General features: G+C 44.8%; 1 protein-coding gene across 20 annotated transcripts in view; it reads right to left on the reverse strand.

Moving 5' to 3' along the window:
• DMD (dystrophin) overlaps positions 1–21,164 on the reverse strand; it is a 2,138,536-nt gene that overhangs the window by 191,719 nt on the left and 1,925,653 nt on the right. For all 20 annotated transcript variants that reach the window (XM_058713880.1, XM_058713888.1, XM_058713887.1 and 17 more), the window contains one exon: positions 14,961–15,021. In XM_058713880.1, coding sequence (XP_058569863.1) covers positions 14,961–15,021 — 61 coding nt within the window. The remainder of the gene's footprint in view (positions 1–14,960; positions 15,022–21,164) is intronic.

A 21,164-nucleotide genomic window follows, 5' to 3' on the forward strand; every position in this document is an offset into this window, starting at 1 on the left:
TCACAGAAGACAATCGGAGGTAGTCCCGGGCAGTTAGGCATTGAAAGGACTGTCTTCTTTCTTGGAAAAGGATATAAGAAACTAGGAACTTGGAAAGATACATTTACTGGAGTATTCCAATCAAAGTATCAAGAATAATGAGGCACAGTAAGAGATTAACAACAATAACTAATAATAAGATACGATTATAATGAGAAACTATGGTAAAAGTTATGTGAGTGTCATCTCTCTCTCTAAGTAGCTCATTGTACTGTACTTGCCTTTCTTCTTTTTGTGACGATGTGAGATGAGAAAATGCCTGCGTGATGAGATGGAACGAGGTGAATGACGTCGACACTGGGATGTAGCGTTTGCCTGCTACTGACCTTCTGACAGTATTTCAGAAGGCACATCACCTGCTTCTGGTTCACCGCAGGTAACCAAAACCGTGCCAAGTGAAATCGCGGATGGGGGTGCGGAACTACCGTGCATGTGATTTTCTAACACCCACAGAATTTACGGTTTCGGTACTTATGCCTAAATTTAATTTCCTATGGATTTATTATTTTACCTCTGCCTTAGTTTGGTGTTTTATTATTTTTTCAAATGTTTATTTATTTATTTTTGAGAAAGAGTGCGAGTAGGGGAGGGGCGGAGAGAGACAGGGAGACAGACCATCCCAATCAGGCTCCACACTGACAGGGCAGAGCGCGATACAGGGCTCGAACTCACGAACTGCGAGATCATGAGCTCAGCTCAAGTTGGACGCTTCACTGACTGAGCCACCCAGGTGCCCCAGTTTGGTGTTTCATAGCCCAACTTAGATTTCACACAGATTTCCTTACGTATATTATTAGTCTATACAACAACAATCATCTGTTCCCTACAGCCACCACTCTTAATGATCACCGTAAGTGTTTTTACCACGTCTCTGTTTGTATTTTGCAATCCTAAATTGACATAGTACTGTGAATAAATTCAGACGTTGGTATACTCAAGCCTGAAACTGAATACAGTTACCATCTTGGAGAAGTAAATCTAACAGCCCTAAGTACTCGTTTCTTCACTCTCTGTTTATAACACTTGGTGATAAAGGTGTTTGTTCACTATAGAACTAGGTGTTATTTGGATAAAAATATCGCTGGTCTGGGATTCATGCTTGCCCAAGCGATACTGATTTCCTGGGAGATTTTTTTCCTCCCCTTTCCAATTCAGTGTTTTTAATTTAAAGCATTTTATGTTTATGTAATTTTTTCCCCAATGTTTTATTGAATTAATTCTCTATTTTTCAAGGCCACAGCAAGTAATATAAAGGTATGGCCCAAACTGTCAGATGAGATTATTCGGTATTCCTCTACTCATCCCATATCCTCCAGATAGGAGTTATTTTTATACATTCTATTAGACGTCAGGATTTTTAGGTTTTAATTTTAAAGAAATGTTCCACATCTGAGCCCTCTGATGTACTCCGAGGTATAGTTACAGTTACAGTCAGATAACTTCTCAGGAAAAATTACTTTGTGGTTTGAACACGTTTTCTCCATACTGGCAGACTAATCTTTTCCGGTCCACAAATCAAAACAAGATTAGTATGCTCGAATCTACCAACCAGTAGAGAAAGATCAAACTTCCAACTCAACATGGAGCTGCTTCCTTGAAAGGGAGCTGATACATCTTCTCAAGCAATACATTCAAGGGCTTGGAATATAATTGGCAATTTTGTTGATGATGAACGAGGCTGAGCTGAGTAAGGGTGACTTTTGTTCCTCTGCCGGGCTTATGGTAAAAAGACATGGCCTGGCAGCTGAGCATAGGACATACGAGTTAGAGAAACAACTCTAAGTCCTTCAGTAATAAAGTCTATTTAAAAAGATAGAATGGGATGACTGTTCCCCCCGCCAAAGACAAAACAAAACCATATTTGAAAAACAATGGCTCTCTGTTTACTAACGCTAGACATTTAGGCAATTAATCTATTTTATATGTGCTTGTTAATGGCATCTAATATTTACCAGGGCAAGACAAGAGCTGGTTGCATATAACTAAGCGCCAATTTGAGGTCTTTTCTTCCCCGCTGGATGCCACTATGACTCTGCCTCAACGTCTCTCTTAGATTCTACCAACGTACCTCATCCCAACTTCCTTCAAAGTCTTTTAATATTAAGACATAGGCTTATGTGCACTCACTGAACTCGGCTTCTGAAGGCAGCCTGTGCACTTTGCCAGGAATAGGATTTGAAGGCATCGTCCTAAGATATCCTCGTAACTTTTGGCAACGGGAGCTACTAAGGGAATACGTTCACTTAACGGTACTTCCTCTAACATAGCACCTTCCAAAGAGTTACGGTTCACGGGACAGTTCAGTGAGGCAACCAACACCATCAAGCATTTCTCTCTGCTTTCAACCACCAAAAATGGAGACAACGAAGGAGCGGATGGCTCAAGTTGCCCTCAAAATACAATCGAAACAACGAATGCCAGTGAGATTACCTAGAATAAAAACATATAGAGCGCCTTTTATTTAAACATTTTTTTAATGTTCTTATTTATTTTTGAGAGACAGAGAGAGACAGAGCGTGTGCAGGGGAGGGGCAGAGAGAGAGAGAGAGAGAGAGAGAAAGACACAGAATCCGAAGCAGGCTCCAGGCTCCGAGCTGTCAGCACAGAGCCCGACGTGGGGCTCAAACTCACAAGCCGTGAGATCGTGACCTGAGCCGAAGTCGGACGCCTAACTGCGTGAGCCACCCAGGCGCCCCGAATGCCTTTTCTTTTTGAGAGAGAGAGTCAGAGCATGAGCGGGGGAGGGGCAGAAAGAGCGAGACACAGAATCCAAGGCAGGCTGTCAGCACACGGAGCTGTCAGCACAGAACCCAACACAGGGCTCGAACTGACAAACCGCGAGATCATGATCTGCAATGAAGTCGGACACTTAACCTACTAACCCAGGCGCCCCACGCCTTTTTTAAAAAAGTATATTTTATTTCTTTTGATAGAGAGAGAGAAGGCATGTGCGTGTGCACATGCAGGGGAGGGTTCGGAGAGAGAAGGAGAGAGAGAGAATCCCAAGCAGGCTCCATGCTGTCAGCACAGAGCCCGACGTGGGGCTCCATCCCACAAACCATGAGATCATGACCCGAGCCCAAATCGAGAGTCAGACACTGAACCGACTGAGCCACCCAGGTGCCCCTAGAATGCCTTTGATCTGTTATGATCTATTCCTTTATGAGAATACTTATTAGGATCACGGCCCAGTTCCCGCAAATATACTTACTCTTCCGCAAAATCAAAACAAAGCATCAAGTATTTGTTCGCCATTTTTATGTGTGAGATAATGAAATGCTCAGGACGACGCAGGGTGCATGAGGCTCAAACAATGTCGAAGAGTTTAAAGCTTAATTGGAGAGGTGACGGATCACAAGATTTAACAAAACATCCCAAAGAGTTAAAGCGTGAAGACGACTCAGGGCTTCAAGGCAGTTACAGAGGCCCTTGCTCTCTTTAAGATCTATTCTAAGGTAACAGGAAAAATTGAATGTCATTTCTATACTTTTCAATAGAGAACGTACAAAATTTTTATAACATTTAAAAAACTTCAAAACCCCTATAAAAACAATGGCTATATCCCTCAGCAGTCTTGACCTTGGCCGTTTCTTAGACTTGTGATTTCCTCGGAGTGGGGACCACATGGTAAGGGGAAACATATGGGCCCCCTCCCCCTGCTTTTCTTGCCTTCCACGCACTGCAAAAGGAATTTTTCAAGTAAAATAACTACATTTTGTATAGGTAGAAAGGACTGCATTTCAGTCCCATAAATCACAGATTCTTATCTAGTACCAATCGCCACTAATGAGTTGAAGGATCATAAGGGAAACACCGGGCACAGATAAAACGCTCTCTCCCTGGAGGAACCTGAAATCATCAGGACACGTTCCCAAAACATCCCCGTTCTTTCACATTATGATACACTCTGGTTTCGTATTAACAGAAGCGTTTTTCAAAAATGTGCGCAGAAATAGCGACACTGAGGAGCAGCCAGTTCCGTCTCCAAAGGCTTCCTTTTGATAATTTGTTAATGACAAAAACAGGAAAATGCTCAGGTGACTATGCCTCATTTTCTATGCAGTCATCCCTCATGAACCCATATATTCCAGGTTTATTTACCATAAGCAAAAAAGGCAGACCGGGTACACAGGACTTTCAGGAGTCTTTCTGCTAGTTAAAAATGCCACGAACGGGATGAACAAGGAGGTCTGGGAGGTCATTGGCTTGTTTATAAGGTGGCCTGTTGAGCACAGGTCATTCAGACCCCCTCACAACCGCCAGGGAAGGAGTCATAGGCCTATTTTTCCCACCCTTTCCTTCCCTCCCCTCTTCTGCCCCTCCTTTTCTCTCTTGTCCTCATTCCCTTTGCTCTATTTACACTTTGAACTTTGGCTATACTTTAAAACAATTTTTTTTCATGTTTATTTATTTTTGACAGAGAGGGAGAGACAGAGCACGAGCGGGGGAGGGGCAGAGAGAGAGGGAGATCCGGAATCCGAAGCGGGCTCCGGGCTCCGAGCCGTCAGCCCAGAGCCCGACGCGGGGCTCGAACTCACGGGCCGCGAGATCGTGACCGGAGCCGAAGTCGGACGCCCAACCGACTGCGCCACCCAGGCGCCCCAAACTTTTGCCATACTTTTGAGGCTTGGCCCCTCCTGCTCCACCTAGAGTTCATTCTTCCCTATTATTTGGTGGGATTTTTTTTTTTTTTTGGCAGAAAAGTTAGTGCAGTATTGATATAAGAGTGAGGAAGAAAGCATTAGCCTGGCCTCATATTTGGTAAAGCACTTCTATTTCTATATTAGTAGAGGGTGACTAAATATTCAGGCAGAGATTTCTCTTAATCTATAGGAAATCTCAGTTATTCTTTATCTGTGAAAACATATTAATTGCCCCCGCTGGTTTGGTGGTTTTAAGTCATTTGGGAGACGGTATATGAAAGACTTCTTTCCCACCATGTCGTTACGATCATAAACCCAGAGACAACACTGTGCAATGAGGGGAGATTCTCTACATGTGATACACGGGGTGACCCAATGCTCAATGCCTGGGAAGCCATAACTTATGGCCGTAGGCCATATGTGTTTCCTTTGTAAGACTAGAACCATAGGCCTGGGATTTGCGAGGCAGATGAGATGTCATTTGTTGCTGGAAGGGGAGGATGGAATCAAATTCAAGGACATGCTCTGGCGTTGAAAAGCCTCCTGACGAGCTGTTCTAGTCCACCTGAGTTGACCGTGTGCTAACCTCTGAAAAGTCGTAGAACTGGGAGTCTGGGGAGAAACCCATTCCATGGCATCTATCAGGTTACTCCCCTGGCCGTACTCTCACCTTAGGGAAGCCCTGATGGAAGTGGGAGGGCGTGAGCGCCAGAAATTGTCTGCTTCCTCAACTCCCATGGAGGTGGTAGGGACCGGGCTCACCGGGTATTTGCTCCATTTTATTTTGTCTTGCCTTTTCTTGCCAAAAGTAGCAAAGAGGAAATTAGGCCTGTGCAACAGTAGGGTGGCAGAAGCTGACGGCAGGTGAGCCAAGGAAAAGCCACCAGCAGTGCAGGCAAGGCCTATAGGGGAACGCAGGTGATGTCCAAGATGGCGGCCACACAGTGCTGGAGTGGCCGCACTTGGTTACACTAAGAGCAGGTGTTTAACCACCAATACTAGGAAGCCGAACCGGCTGGGAGCAACAAGCGAGGTGTTTCTGGGTACTATCATTTTTTAAATCTCTATTCTCCACCCCTTTATTACATGTTTTTTCTCTCAATCCTGAACCGCTCTACCCCCAAATAAGTCTCCACTCGCAACCTTACGCATCTTGGCTAAGCCGGCCTCTGCCCTCAGGGGGCAGCGACCATCTCCTCCCCAAGTTCAATGCATCTAGCCCTGGGAGCTTCAAGCAGCTCTGACCTCCCGGAGCATGCATGTGAGCACTGAGACTGGGGACTGTGGGAGTCCTAGACTGGGGGAAAGCCTGCTGATATCACAGGGTTGGTGGGAAAGTTGCAGAGCCGCGTCATTATGAGCATCACTTAAGCCACCAACCTCTGAGTCTCAGCTGTGTCCTCTTTATTGGGTAACAACCGATGGGGCCATCCTCATAGGTGGGAAGATACACAGCTAGTCTAGCCCCTAGCACTTAGTAGGCACACATTAAACTTTGCTTTCATCCCGTCTCAATTACATGGATGGTAACTATGAGATAATTCCTCTACAGAAAGCTCAAGCCCGAGGAAAAGTGACTAAATCTAAAGGAAACAACCACCCCCACCACAACCAAATCCTTCTAAAACAACAAAGAAGCAAGTTAAAAATTAATCTTTGCACTGACCATGTGACCCGCAGTGGCTTCGGGGACCAAGATGGGTATGGATAAGTTGAGAAAGCAAAACAGAAAAAGCTACTGGAAATTTCAGAAGGACCGGGAAAGGTTCTCTGTTTCATCCACCCTGTAGTTAATGATAACACAAAAGACGCGATCATTCGCTCAATGCTCACAGTGGGCTAAGCCCCACATAGGACCTGTTCTGAGGAGCCTGGCAGACTGCCGAAAGCAGAGATTTTTTTTTTTTTTCTCTCTCGTAGAGGGATTTTTAAGGTTTGCAATGTGACAGCACTGATTTATATAATGCACTCAGGTTATTTTTTTAAAAGAAGAAATAGCATGTGTGTGTGTGTGCACACGAATGTTCTCCCGGAAAGAATGCCTTCTCCCTACCCACTATTCAGCTCCCAAGCTCCCCTGCCTTCCCACCCTCCCCCTCAGCCCCAATCCCCTGGACTGAAGCAGGGAAGACTGAATGGGATTTGGGTTTTCCCGCTGAGAGAGGGACATTTTCTGCAACCAGGTCAGTGTTCAAAGGGCTAATGCTCTAAGGAAATTATCCAAAGGGGAGAGGCAGTTCAAGGTTATTAAGTTATTTTCAAATGTTGTCTGGGCTGCTGCTGACCTTTGTCAAGGCAACAGGATGCTGCTTCCCAGGGGGACAGGATAAGAAGCAATTAGAGAAGCCTAGGAGCGGCTCAGGAATGTTTGGGAATTCACACATACCCCAAATTACGTGGGAACTCCAAAAATGAAAATAAACTGATTTGATCAAGGACCTATTTGTGTCCCAGAGAACATTCTAAACATGTAGCTAGTATCTCGTAACCGTCCGTTAGACTTCGACTCCCTTTCAGAGAAGAGAAGGAAAGCCGATTCATATTCCTTATGTGCCAGCAAGTAGAATGGGTGTGAGGTTAAGCAAATGGTTTAAATAACGCAGAGTATGATGAACCTGGCCTTCCCACACGGGTTTATCTGACGTGACAGCCCATGTTTTTTTCCACCACGCGATTACGGAACAAAGTGCATGTGTGAGAGAGTTCAGAAAGAAAATGAGCAAAGAGCTGAAATGATTTACTCTTGTTCTTTCAGGGAAACAGACCTAAATGCGTTTCATGCACACTCTCACATTCCCAAGAGTGCCATGAATGAGTCACGGGACGCTAACGCCGTACCTGGGTGACGTAAGAGAGGTTGTGGCTTGTATACAGAATGATAGTGGCCACGCATCCGTGTATATGTATCCGTGCATATGTATCCATGCTGCCAACTTTAACCATCACACGTAACGTACAGAATGTTACAAAAAATCTTTGTAAATAAAACCTAATCAATGCCATTCTCGTAAGATTTAGGGGCCACTACATCCCAGCCCCCCCCCCAATAGATCCTGCATACAAATGCTTCGTGAGCACAGTGGTTGATCAATTCAAAGCTCTACTGATCACTAGAAAATCAGATGTAAGACACGTGCTATTACTGGCGTGCGTTCCTTCCTTCATTCCAGTATCTACTGGGCACGTGCTGTCAGTGAGGCACTGGGCTGGGAAAGAGACACAGCGCCTGTCCTCATGGAGGCCACCATTTCAGTCAAGGTTACGTGTTGGAGCTTCTGAAACTAGAAGGAAGGTTGTGAGATACTGTTTACGAACCTCCGAGACACAGAAGATACCAACATCGACACCTGCCAACGAGGGCCACGTAACCCAAGGCCGGAACGGGGACGACTCCGTGACACAATGGTGTCGCATTCAATCTCTTTCCGCGAACAACGTAAACGGAGTTGTTTTCGTGATTCTGTCATCAGTTATTCATTACTGACTATTCCTTCATTGTGGTCCCAAAGCTTAATGAGACTCAGCTAATGTGACCTTTGGAACCATCAAACTGTGGAGGAGAAAGCCCGGCAGAGAAGACTGACCTCTGGGTTATCTTTGTGTACTAAAGCCTTTTGAAAAGTCAGAGCGCCGGGCTTCTGGCAGCGATTTCACAAATTTAATTACCCACAGATATTCACCAGTATCTTCAAAGATTGACAGCTGAAACCAGACAGCTGATTTCCTGTTACATCCACTTCCTATTATCGATGGTGCTAAACAGTAAAGTAAAAAAAAAAAAAAAAGGGTTAATATTATTTGTCCTTTATCCCGAGAAGAGTGATGGTGCGGTAAGAACTCTCAAGGGTGTTCTGAAGATCCATTTCCATTCCTCTGGAAAAGTGCTATAAACAATTTTTCTTTCAAAGCCAACATTCATAAAATCGGAGAATGTCGGGGCTGGAAATGACATGGGATATCCCGTGATTCAGCCCCCTTAGGTGACTGACGGAGAAACTGAGGCCGAGGAAATGTAACTGATTCACCTGTGCTCAAATAGCGGGGGGGGGGGGGGAGGTTGCTGGCTGGTTCGGTCGGGAGAGCGTGGGACTCTGGATCTCAGGGTCATGAGTTTCAGACTCATGCTGAGCATAGAGAATACTTAAATAAATAAAACTGAAAAAAAAAAAAAAAAAGCCAGCTAGCTGATAGCAAAGCCAGAACTAAATTTCAAGCCTTCTGATGCCTGGTCTATTTACTAGCCTCATAGAGCACGTAGCTGGGCCAATCTTAACCAACGTTTAAAGTGAATGTCAGAAGGCCGGTATCATTCCTAGGACAGTAAGGTATCGGGAATGAGACATAGGGGAGTATTTTCTAAGTTGGGTGAGGAGTGAGATGATTCATTTTCAGAGATACTGTGTTGTCTGGCTAACAAGAGGTTTACAACCTACGGGAAATATGTACGGACCCTCCCGCACCCCCAACAATGGAGTCCCAAACCCTTAGACACTTCACGTTCCGCCTCCTCCCCTCCCTATTTCTCAGGCTTATTTTTTGCGGGCTTGGCAATGAGCACGCGCCAAAGAAGGGCAGCCCCTGCGTCACCTCAAGGAAGATACATTTGCTCCAATCAGACTACTCTTTGCCTTACGTGGGCACAGGCGACTTCCCGGTAAGGGTGTAACTTCTGTACTGCTCAGCCAATGAGGAACCAGGGGAGGGAGTTGCACAGGAGGAGATAAATTGCCTGCTGCGACTGCTCCCAGTGTGCCTGTCCATCAGACACACCCACTCTTGCAAGAATGTTGACTCAAGTCGGCTCCACTGTGGTCTGAGTTTCCACATCCCTCCTTTGATTGGGTTAGTCGGCTGATTTCTCACACTTGGATGTCATAATCCGGTGTTCTTTGTGATCAGAGCCTGTCTCCTTCTCAGATAATGTATCCGCTGCAAGCCAGCCAAGGCAGATACTTAGCACATCGGTTGCTGTTAAAGCTGAGACAGAGCTCACTGCGCCTTCCTCTGTCTCTAAACACAGGTACTGAAATAGCAATCAGGAACTCAAAGGAACAAATACACTCACCTCAACTTGAATCAAAGCAACTCTCGGCACAAGTAATGGGGAACTGGAGCAAGAACACGGGCGAGATACGCTTTAGGGAGGGATTTGGAATCTGAAAAAGTGCTCGAGAAGGCTGTGAGCAACCCCCACGCAATAGGTAAGTACAGAAACACGCCTGGGATTGGGAGGTGAGGGAAGGGTCGATCACGGTCATCAGACAGCATCTACAGCAACGTACACAGCACCCAAAACAACCAGCGGGAAGAGAGAGACGCTCCTGTGGACGTGAGTTGCTTCGTGAGCGTTGGATGTGGAAAAAAAAAAGCTGATCAGTTAGCATGTTTCCCGGAACCCTTGTTTCACTCTTGGGCGAAGTGCTTCAGTGATAGTTAGGAAGGGAACCTGCTGACAGGCCTTACTGGCGACTGAGTCAGCAGGTTTACTACCGAGTTTCAATAGTGAACGCCTCCCAGTCTTTACAAACTGCAGTGCCTTTAAAAGAGGAGAGGACCCGCTTGCCTAAAAACCAAACCCTTCCTAAGGGCCGGCTGGCAGAAATATAAGGTCAAACATTTCAGCCGGTGTCACAGAAAAACAGTAGCAAACCAAACTATAGCCAGAACTAACATAGGTAGAAGAGGCTATGACCTCAATTGGTTTCCCCATTTCTGCACCAATGGGAGAAAGCGAACAGCATTTACCTTCTTCATGAGTGAGTGGAGACTGCAGACAATGCTAACAAATTTAATAACCGACATTTGGGCCACTCCGGTCACTACATCCCAAGGAAGACTTAACAGAGCTGGAAAAGATCCAGGGAGAAGCAACTAAGACGATCAAGGGGAACACTTGCCTGTCATTCAAGGACAGACTGAGAACCTAAAAAGGATTAGAATTTCTCAGACTGGGAAGAGGAAAAGGAAAAGGGGTTGTAAGGGGATGTGAGGCTGAAGTCTCCTTTGGGAAAACGCCCGGGTGGCTCGGTCGGTTGAGCGTGATGTCTTGATTTCGGCTCGGGTCGTGATCCCAGGGTTGAGGGATCGAGCCCTGCATCACGTTCTGCACCAGCACTGCAGAAGCTGCTTGGGATTCTCTCTCTCCCTCTCTGTCTCTGCCCCTCCCCCGCTCATATGCATGCATGCGTACACGCTCTTGCCCCCCCCCCAAAACAAATAAATAAACATTAAAAAAAAGTCTACTCTGAGTAAATATCATTGTGTTCACTGAATTCCACAGCACTTGAGGTTAAAAAATGCAGATTGAAGAGAGACTGAGATCTACCTTTATTTCTTTAAGTAGAAATCCGCAAATTTATGCACCTTACTCTTCTGAAGCCAAGGCTGAAGCGGAGAGGGGAAAAGTGTAAGAAACCACTGGATAAACCCAACGCCAACTGGCTGATGATGCAAACAGCCACTGGTGTCCGCATGTGGGACCGAGTTCTGGGCTGGTTGCGGTGTCGGTCTGCCCCAGTGTGCTATTTCTTATGCTCTTATTATGTTATCTTTGCAGGAACATACTGCACACAAGTTTGGGATTCCTGAGTTCTTCCGACAGTCAAGAACACAGAAGAATAACTTTCTAACTCATTAAGAAAGCAAGAGAGTCCCAGCTCTTGGCTCCGTGTGGTTTACCCATATGGGAGGATGCAACATAAAAAGGTGAAAGAAATCCTAACAGAATGCAGCAGCTGGTTAAAGGCTATTATATTGGAATTTTCATGAGGTTGACAGTAGGCCAAAAAGAGTACAAAATGGCGGAGAGTGGAAAAGGCAGTTGTAACAGGTTGCACATTGCTGGCGATTATTTTTTCAGTGGCAATGAAGGCTGTAATCAAATAACCTGAAGGAGACGCTGGCAGGAGTAAGAGAGCCCCCAGGGAGCAAGAAGATGAAAACTGTAACAATGATGAATGCCATGGACTAATAAACTAGACAAACATGTAGGGTGAAGTACCGAAATCGAGATTCTTAGCACCATATGAAAAGCTGGTGTCAGGATGCAGGCGTAAACACCGCCTGACTTGCAATCTAGAGCCCAAGACGCGGGTAATGACTTACAACCTCAAGCACGAGTGCACAAGTCAACACCCAACTGGAATTATGTTACTGGCGCAGAAACCTCCGGTTATTTAGGGGATCAGTTTATCCCAGCGTTGAAAAGCAAAAAAGTATTAAGTATGAAAAAAGGATCCGGAGAAGGCACCTGGCTCTGTGCCTGGAAACGGGTGGTTAAAACTCTCGAATGCGAGTCTAGACAAATGAGACAACCAAGAGGAACTAGGGGGTGGGGACTGGGTGAAGGAATATCATTATAAACTTATTGTATTGTTATTTGTGGATAAATAAGGCATCTCGAATTGCAAATGGCATTTGCCAGTGCCTCAAGCCCACTGAACCTTGTACATCAAAGTAGTTTGCTATAAAAAGAATATTTGAGACAACAGTAGTGTATAATAATGAATCACAAATGACATTAATAATCGGTTTGTTGACCATGTGTATTTTCTGAACATGAGTTCTCCCTACCTTAGCTTAACATTTTAGAGGTATAGTTGAGAAATTATATAATCTCTAATTTCCAATAGATTATAATTTAAAAAAAATGTTTATTTACTTTGAGAGAGAGAGAGAGAGAGAGAGGGAGGGGGAGAGAGACAGAGAGAGAGAAAAGAGCTATCGAGCAGGGGAGGAGCAGAGAGAGGAAGACAGAGGATCCTAAGCAGGCGCCACGATATCAACCCAAAGTCCGATGCTGGGTTCGAGTCCACGCACCGTGAGATCATGACCTGAGCCGAAATCCAGAGTCAGATGCTTAACCGACTGAGCCACCCAGGTGCCCCGGTAGATTTTAGTTTTTAGAGAAAAGTGATCTCCATAAAGTTTCAGAGGTATTTTTGAGAAATTACCTAATTCCTCGTTCCTAGAAACTGATCATTTCAGAGGCTTTGAGGTCCATGTTCCCTTTTCTACTATTTTTTTTCTGTCTGGGGCTCTATGTCTCTTACCACTGAATCAGGAAGAATGACAGTCCTAAATTAAACACCAAGATTTGAGGTCTTTAAATGGGTACCTGGAGAAAGTGGAATGGATTGAGGGGGCATATCTTCGGCTAATTAAACGACGGAAAAACAGAATTGCTATGACTTTTTTTTTAAAATAAGAATTCATATTATGTTACTGATTAAACTAGAGAATTTAAAAAATAAAGATAACTTCTTAAAGAAAAGCTGAGATCTTCAGTTTTTGAATTTGGATACAATCATTCGATGAGTCGCACTCATTGATTCTTAGAGCTACAGGGAACCTTAGATATCACCTAGTCCAACTTCTCATTTTCTAAATGAGAAACTAAGGTTTGTCTAGGGCCAGCGACTTGCCCAAGGCGACACAGTCAAGTCATGACAGAGCCAGGACTGGACCTCACGTTTTCACGTTCCCCGATCTGGGCTGGTGAAGGAGCCCTGGACAATGAGGGGGAATCTGTCTTTTTATTTTTGGACTGAATGAATCTTCACTGCCACACAGCAATGTACCGGGATCTTTTGTGCTGGGTATCGCATCAGGGAGAAGATAAATATTTAGGGAAAGGACGGTGGGTAGGGAGACCCTAGGAATCCCTGTGAGATATTTAATAAGCCCCAAACTGTAATAATCTGGAGAACAATCACTCGAAGATGTTTTGGGTTCTCAGGTGCTCTCACAATCTATGCTACAAAAGGAGAACCTCTATCCAGTAAGGACTATCTCTTCATCTATCATAAAGGAATCGGATAAAGTGAGAGCTTTATAAATGGGTTGAAGAAGTAGCGGGTCCCAAACATCTTAGAGATGAAAATGTGGGATTGACCAAGACACCGGAGATGACTGGGCAGAGTTTGAATAAAATGGTTCCACAAAATATACAGTGGATGTAAAGCCATACAGCGCACGTCTAAGTGAATTTGTCATTCAGTGAGACACACAATTTAAAATAGGTCTTTAAAATACGTAAGGGGACTGAATTGGTAAATTATACAGCATAAATATAATACAATTTAAAAATAAGAAAGATAAAAAACGGGATCAAAGCAAATCGAAGGAGAGTTTTTCAAGGTAAGAGATGATTTGTCGGGAAAAATTTAATAAGACACAATTTTCTTAAAGGATGTGTCTCTCCCTGAATGGCCCAAAGAATTCCCTCACCGCCATTCCTCTGAGTGAACAAAAGTGAGGCATGCGATCTAATTTCCGGAGAACGGTAGTCATGAAGATCTAGGATTGCTGCGACTGCTTTAGAACTGAATTATGAAGAAATGCTGGGCAGCCGAAGAACAGAAGCCAACCTGATAAAAGATGGCAGGCCCGAACAATGGGAAAACATGGAGGGTCTTTAGTCAGACTCATGGTGGAAGCAGGTTGAGAGCCTTCAGCTGGTATTGAAGATTATTTCACGAAGGCGATTAAATTCAATTATTGAACCAGCAGGTTCAAAGTTAAATTGAAGTTGAACTCTATCGCATAGTCAACGAGAAACTGTTCAGGTGCCATAATGACTCACTGTCCTCCCTCCTGTCCCTTGCATGTTGACCCAATGTATCAATGTACATTGACTCAATGTCAATCATTGAGTCAACGTACAATGTATTTGTACGTCACGATGCATCCTGCAGAAGGTGCTTCTAAGCACCTGTATTCCTGTGACGGACACAAATGGCCCCAGAGAACAGTATGACTCTGTTGTGAAAAATGCTGAGTGCTATGTGTCAAGAATGAACACCTCAGCTACACAAATCCGGGCCTGCTGCTGACTGCCTTTTGGGTACATGAAGTATTTATTCACCGGAAACGCTTTGTGTACACACAGCTGCCGAAATCATCCATCTTGGCTGAAAAAGAGATGCGGGAACACCCCTAAACAAATGAAACTGTCCTTATAACTATTCACTCTCATCCTCCATAATATTATCTGCAGCTTTTCGTGCTATTGTGGGAAATCCACACCACTTCCAATCACAACACACAAGAAACGGGCTGCAGTAAATGGATCTTTCCTAAAGGCAGCTCCCTGTTGCACCAGCACATGTGCAGCGGTGATTTTAGCGCGAGTTGACTTTCCAAGCTTCCTTGGGGGATGGAGAAGTAGGTACTGTAAGCCAGGTTAACGTCAGTCACAATGTAGAACTAAATCCATTTGTGAATATGCAGATTAGCCACAATAAATGCTTCTTTAGGAATGTGATGCTTCCAACTTACTTGATATAGTAGGGCACTTTGTTTGGCGAGATGGCTCTCTCCCAGGGACCCTGGACAGAAGCTGAAGGAAAAAAAAGAAAAAGGCAAGGAGGTCAAGTTCACCACAAACAGGAAAGACAACATTAATCTCCAGAATTACAATTTTACACTGATATTGGTCTGTTTGCTCAGTTGCCCATGAAGACAGGACGGATTAACCTGCTGTTCTGAAGTTTCTGTCCTAATCTAAGTGAAATTGAACTCATTCAGGCACAAAGATAAACGCAAAGGAAACAAACAAACAAACAAACAACTCCGTTCCAGCGCTAAACCTATAGAACAGATAAGAAACTGAATGAGTCGCTGACGGATTTTCTCTTACGTGTCTCCATTGGGTGCTTTTCTTATGACACTTCGTGTTGCTGCTTCTCACTATCTTTCACTATTGGATTGACTGGGGTTTATTAGTTTAACAACTCAAACGTCCCTGCGTGATACAGTTACATTTTAAGTTCTTAAAGCTAAAAGCCTACACTTCTCATTTTCATATGCTTGTTTTCGTCTTTGTTTGCTCGAAACAGGATCCAATTTCATCGACCAATAATATGCTTAATTCGTGCCACAAAACATCAGCCAACCAGCATGATCTTATTGAAAAAAACAACCCAAAGTCAGAGAATGCACCCGATACCAGAGTGTAATAAAACTTTTGTGATGAATGATGAATCCTGTAGGTGAAATTAAATTTCACATACTGGGAATTTGTTTTATAACGACCTTATTGTGTATTAGTCTGATCAATCACCTTTAAATTGTATTTTAAATGCTTAAATTATCATTGGGGGGTGGGGGGGGGGCTCCTTTCCCAAAGGCGAGCTCTGAGAACACCTTTTACATAGAGTTTGATCCGATGGGTGTTTCTTTTCTTTTTTTTCTTTTTTTTTTTAATTTTTTTTAATGTTTGTTTATTTATTTATTTATTTATTTAAAAAAATTTTTTTTTTCAACGTTTTTTATTTATTTTTGGGACAGAGAGAGACAGAGCATGAACGGGGGAGGGGCAGAGAGAGAGGGAGACACAGAATCGGAAACAGGCTCCGGGCTCCGGGCCGTCAGCACAGAGCCCGACGCGGGGCTCGAACTCACGAGCTGCGAGATCGTGACCTGAGCTGAAGTCGGACGCTCAACCGACTGAGCCACCCAGGCGCCCCATGGTGTTTCTTTCTTTAAGACAACATCATCATGTTAGGATAAACTATACCATTTCCTCTACACTAAAATCCTCCCCCAGAATGGAGTTTTTATAAAACTGGAGTTTTAAGAGAGAAAGAATATCATCAGGAATACACATGTAAGAAGCACGCTTATTAACATCTAGCGATTGTACGCGGATGTCCATTTCCCCCTGAATTTTCATCCTGCTTATAATTTGCAGCATAGCTGATGCTGACCATTATTTCCTCCTCTGAAAAGCTTCCTTCTAAATTAGCCTCACAGTAAATTCACGCCACAGTATATTGAGATGTAAGAAAACGTCAGAGCTAATATATCCTTGACTACACTGTATAATATGAAAGAACAGCGCCTAATAAAAGTTAACTTCACCCACTGCCAGACAATTTAAGGGTAATGAAACGACAGATTCTTTGTTTTATAGAGAGTAATAGATGGATTGAATCACCCAACCTTCAACCAGACATTCTGCTTGGTACCTTGGTGAGACGTCATTTAAAAGACACAAAACGTGGATTTGTATTTAGCTGCTAATTAAGCCTTTTCATTCTGGTGGACAGGTTTTTAACATGGGGGGCGGGGAGGAGACCTTTATCTGCCATTTCGAAGTAGTCCCTCGCATGCAATCTCACTCAGTAGTTCTTTTTCTATTCTTACCCCCTCTGCCTTTCTCATTATCTGCCCTGCTCTCCTTTTGTTTGTTTTGCTTCGCTAGGATACAGCTCTCTCGCCCTGATAAGGTGATAAAGGAAGATCTGATCTAAGAACTTAGGCTGGACACCCTGACCTACCTGGGGAGAGTCTGATGTTATGGAAACCTAAAAACCTAAGCTCTCTTTCTAGGAGGAAACGGGGTAGAGAGCCAGAAATCCCAGCTCTTGTCTGCTCAGCTTACCCACCCCAGCTCTCACTGACCGTATTGCCAAGCCTCTGAACGCCTGACTCGAGAAACAAGGGCTTTTCTTTCCTTAAAGGTGTCTATGGGCTGATTCTGACCATTTCTGTCATTGTTCCTTTCCAGTTCTTTATCTTCTTAATGGTTCCCAAATTAATTCCGATTGGGAGGATGCTGTGGATGTCCTCTGATAGCAGAAGAGCCCATTTGGATTTTCTGGAATATACTGAGGTATCTCTCAGAGACAAGTGTGCTTGGAGAGGTCTACTGGTTTGCCTGGGTGGCTCACGGAGGCTCTTCCAGAGCAGGGCTCTCATGGAGCAAACTCCAAGCAGAAAAATCTAGCCAGAGACGGAGGAAAAGCAGTGATGACCAGCTGAGCTCATGGCTGGCCTTCCACTGAATATCTATAGTTGACTTTGCATTCTTAAGCATTAAAAGGAAAAACAAAAACAATCAAATGCCAGAGGAGTACTTAGGATATGCTTAAGCTAAACAGGTGAAAGATGTAAAAAGAATATTCCAAAAACATTCTAAGTTCCAGATCAACATGAAACTCGAAGCGTTTATCGCTGTAGTTCTCAACTGCCAATCTTTCATACAGAGCATGAAAATTTATGGACCTGAAACTGTATGTATAAACTGTTACTTTTTTAGTTTTTAAAATAAGAAAAGCCGTTTGTCTTTATGTGCAGCGATCAAATAAATCCAATGGTCAAGTTCAGTGAGTTTTCTGTGCCGAAAGATGTTTTCCCTGCTTTGACTCAACAGTTTACAAACGCACGTAGCAACTGCTTTGCAGTCATCATTAGAAACCCTCCAATCTCCTACCTAAAAAATGTCCTTGATGCAAAAAAACGGGGGGGGGGGGGGATAACAACGGCTTTCCCCCATTCCTTCTGTGCCCCGTCACCACCAGAGACAAACACACTGGAACTGCTTGCTTTGGAAATAACACACAGTCCGGCGAAGGTTCTACGTGATTAGATTCAGGGCTCCTTCTCGAGAGACTGTTCAAAGGTTGTGGGCAATTTCGCTTGGGGCTGCCAGATGATTCTGGTATTGCATATATTCAAAGGTTGATCAAATATATGGTAACTCTTGTACGTGTGTCCCCAAGTTATCATTTCATTTCTTGCAGGAGTGCCGACACCGAGGACTGCTGTTTCTTATCTCAGTGTGCCAGGGGAAGCTTGTCATTGTACACAAAGCTAGCCTCCGTAATAGACACACGCATCTCTTATGCGTGATGTGTCCATTTTTTAGTAGCCCATCAAAAGCAGATTTATTGGCAAATAGTTTTTCTAAGGCACTGTGCTGTCCTCTGGTATTTAAATTCAGGAGACAATACCCCCTGGTGCTGGTGCCGTAAGATAATGGATGATTTTTGCACTCAAGAATCTGAATCCCAAAGCCGCCTTGGATTTACACATGATTCTGTGATTTTCAAAACCACCTTGGGCACAGAATCACAGATGCCACACCATGGAGGCAAAGTTCTTATTTCGACCATGTTTTTAATGCATGACGAACAGAGTGTGCGAAGCGATGCACCCTGGTGTTAAGCCGTATTTTAATCGACACAGGGGCCTAACCAGAAAATTAAAAAGAACACGAATGTTATTTAAACCGTGCCCAAGGGGCCCTCTCCGGAATTCAGACCCAAATACGTTCATTCGTCTTTCTGCCGTTATTAACGTTTCGTGGATTCGGTGCCTGATAGTATAGTTCGGTCGGAAGAAAAGTGGGGGCAGGTTACAAAAATCAATACTATAGCCTGCATTGGAGACTAAATGGAGACCTCCCCTATGGGGTTAAGAGAAAGGCGTAAAGGAAGACCACTAGCCACAGGCACTTGGCTTCCCAGAAGTGGGTCCGTTCCAGTAATGGTTTGATGGGCACAGTCTAGCAAGGAGATCTCCTCTAGAGCAATGCTTCTTCATGTTTTTCTCCCGATGCCCCCATGGCCCCCTGCAAAGCGTCTTATTTAGTTATTTTTTCCTCATCTTCCTCCCCCCGTCCCTGATGAAATTTTGACGTCACAGATATACTGTGTGTTATCTGAGCTTTACGTAAAAAGGGTACGGTTTTTCATTCCCTAGGCACAAACGAATTTTTGTCCCTTTTGGGGCAGTGTTGCTCCCACTGAAAAGGCTTGTAATCCTCCCAGATACCCAATGAGGTCACGCTATTCCATTATCACACGTGAAGTAGGGGAGGCTCAGAAAAGGTCAGAAAACGGACTCAGTTCCTGCGGCTAGTAAAGGCCGAATCCATGATTGCGACCAAGCCTGTCTAGTCTTTGATTTTTATTTATTTTCTTCTTCTTCTTCTTCTTCTCCTCCTCCTTCTTCTTCTTCTTCTTCTTCTTCTAAGTAGCCTTCATGACCAGCACGGAGCTCAACATGGCGCTTGGACTCACAACCCTGAGACCAAAGCCCGAGCTGAGATCGAGTCAGACATTTATTTAACCGACGGAGCCACCCAGGCACCCTCTTTGTGCTTTCTTTTATCATGTGCGGTATGTAACCAGTAGTCTAGAAATATTTGCCAAACAACTGCGTAAATGGATTCATCCTACACAAGAATATAATGTCCTCTAGTCTAAGTTCTTTACACTGTGATATCTGAATTTACCCTCTACATGATTTCCACCAGATGACTTTCCAGGGCTTGCTGGAACCACTTCACTGTCACCAGATCCTGGAAGGCCTCTTTTGAATTTCCTATAGTTTTAGTGATGATTAGAAAGAGCAGCCTTTTCCTCTGGTCAAAATCTTTCTCCCGTCTGCATCCCAACAATCTGTCATCCCCACCGTGACTCCTGTTCTGCCGCCAGCACAGAGCCCGACGTGGGGCTCGATCCCGTAAACCACGGGATCATGACCGGAGCCGAAATCAAGAGCGGGATGCTGAAACAACTGAGCCACCCAGGGTGCTCCGAGACTTATTTTCATCCAAAAGGCAAAAACAGAGCCCCGGTTCCTAGGGAAACAAAGCAGTACTCATTACTCAGTCCATTTTCACAGAGTCCCCGCTACGTACGAGGCACTTGGCAAAGTGCTGGCGCAGAATGCGGTAAGCAGACACAGTTCCTGCTACTTTGCATTTGAGTCTCTGAGGATATTTTTCAATGAACACATCTAACATTCCAGCATTAAAATCAATCGACTGCTGTCTAGTGAACACACATTATGGGCTTAGCCCCATACTCGGTATTTACAGGCAGGGCTGGAACAGGATGGGGTGGGGTGGAGGAAGACGTCCTAACAGGTCCCGTGCCTTTAGGCACAGTCAAGTTGAGTAGAGTTTAGTAAAAGGGCTGGTCACAAAGGTCTGTGCAGGGTGTAGGGGGATCACAAGGGATAATGTTCATAAGAACAAGGGGCTGTTCGCATCCCTAGGTCTGAGGGACAAGGAGGGAGAGCCATTACTGGATTAGAGTGCGAGTGGGAGAGAGAGGAAGCAGGAGCAGGAAAGGGAAAGGAGGAAGAGAGGAAGAGAGAGGGGGTGAGAGGGAGGGAGACAAGAGAAAGAGGAGAGAGAGAGGGTAAGGGCCAGAGCTGTGGGAACCAGGACAATGGAAGCCCTATTGCTGCAACGCCCCAGCAGCAAACACGGAGACAAGGATGTACGTTGAGGTAGCTTGGGCTGTAATTCAAGGAAGCCCCGGTGCAGGAACTGGTAAAGGATGCGGGACTGCTTTGGGGACCCGGGGTCCCCCTGTAGGTGAGGACGTCAGCCCAGAAGACACTCCAGAGTTGTCCCCCTCCGGCCGCCTCTAGGTGAGCGGCGAAGGAAGTGGAGTATTTATTTACTACTGCTTGAGGGCTACTCCTGGAGTATGGAGGGGGGAGCTCATTACCTCTCTGGCCTGCCACTTGGGCTTCGTGGGCAAGTTCCTATGGACAGAGAAAGCCTTGAGGGCAGAGTCACAGGTGTGTGTAGTTGGAAGGCTAGGCTCGGTGTGCCTGGGCACGGTGGGTTCCAGAGGGCACATGAGCAGGGCCCTGACAACTAATGCTACAGAAGATATGTGCTAAGAATGACCGAGTAGAAAGAGAGGAGAAGTCTGGGGTCCTGTGACTATGTAGTCA

This window comes from Neofelis nebulosa, chromosome X (genome assembly GCF_028018385.1).
Source record: "Neofelis nebulosa isolate mNeoNeb1 chromosome X, mNeoNeb1.pri, whole genome shotgun sequence".
Lineage (NCBI taxonomy): Eukaryota > Metazoa > Chordata > Mammalia > Carnivora > Felidae > Neofelis > Neofelis nebulosa.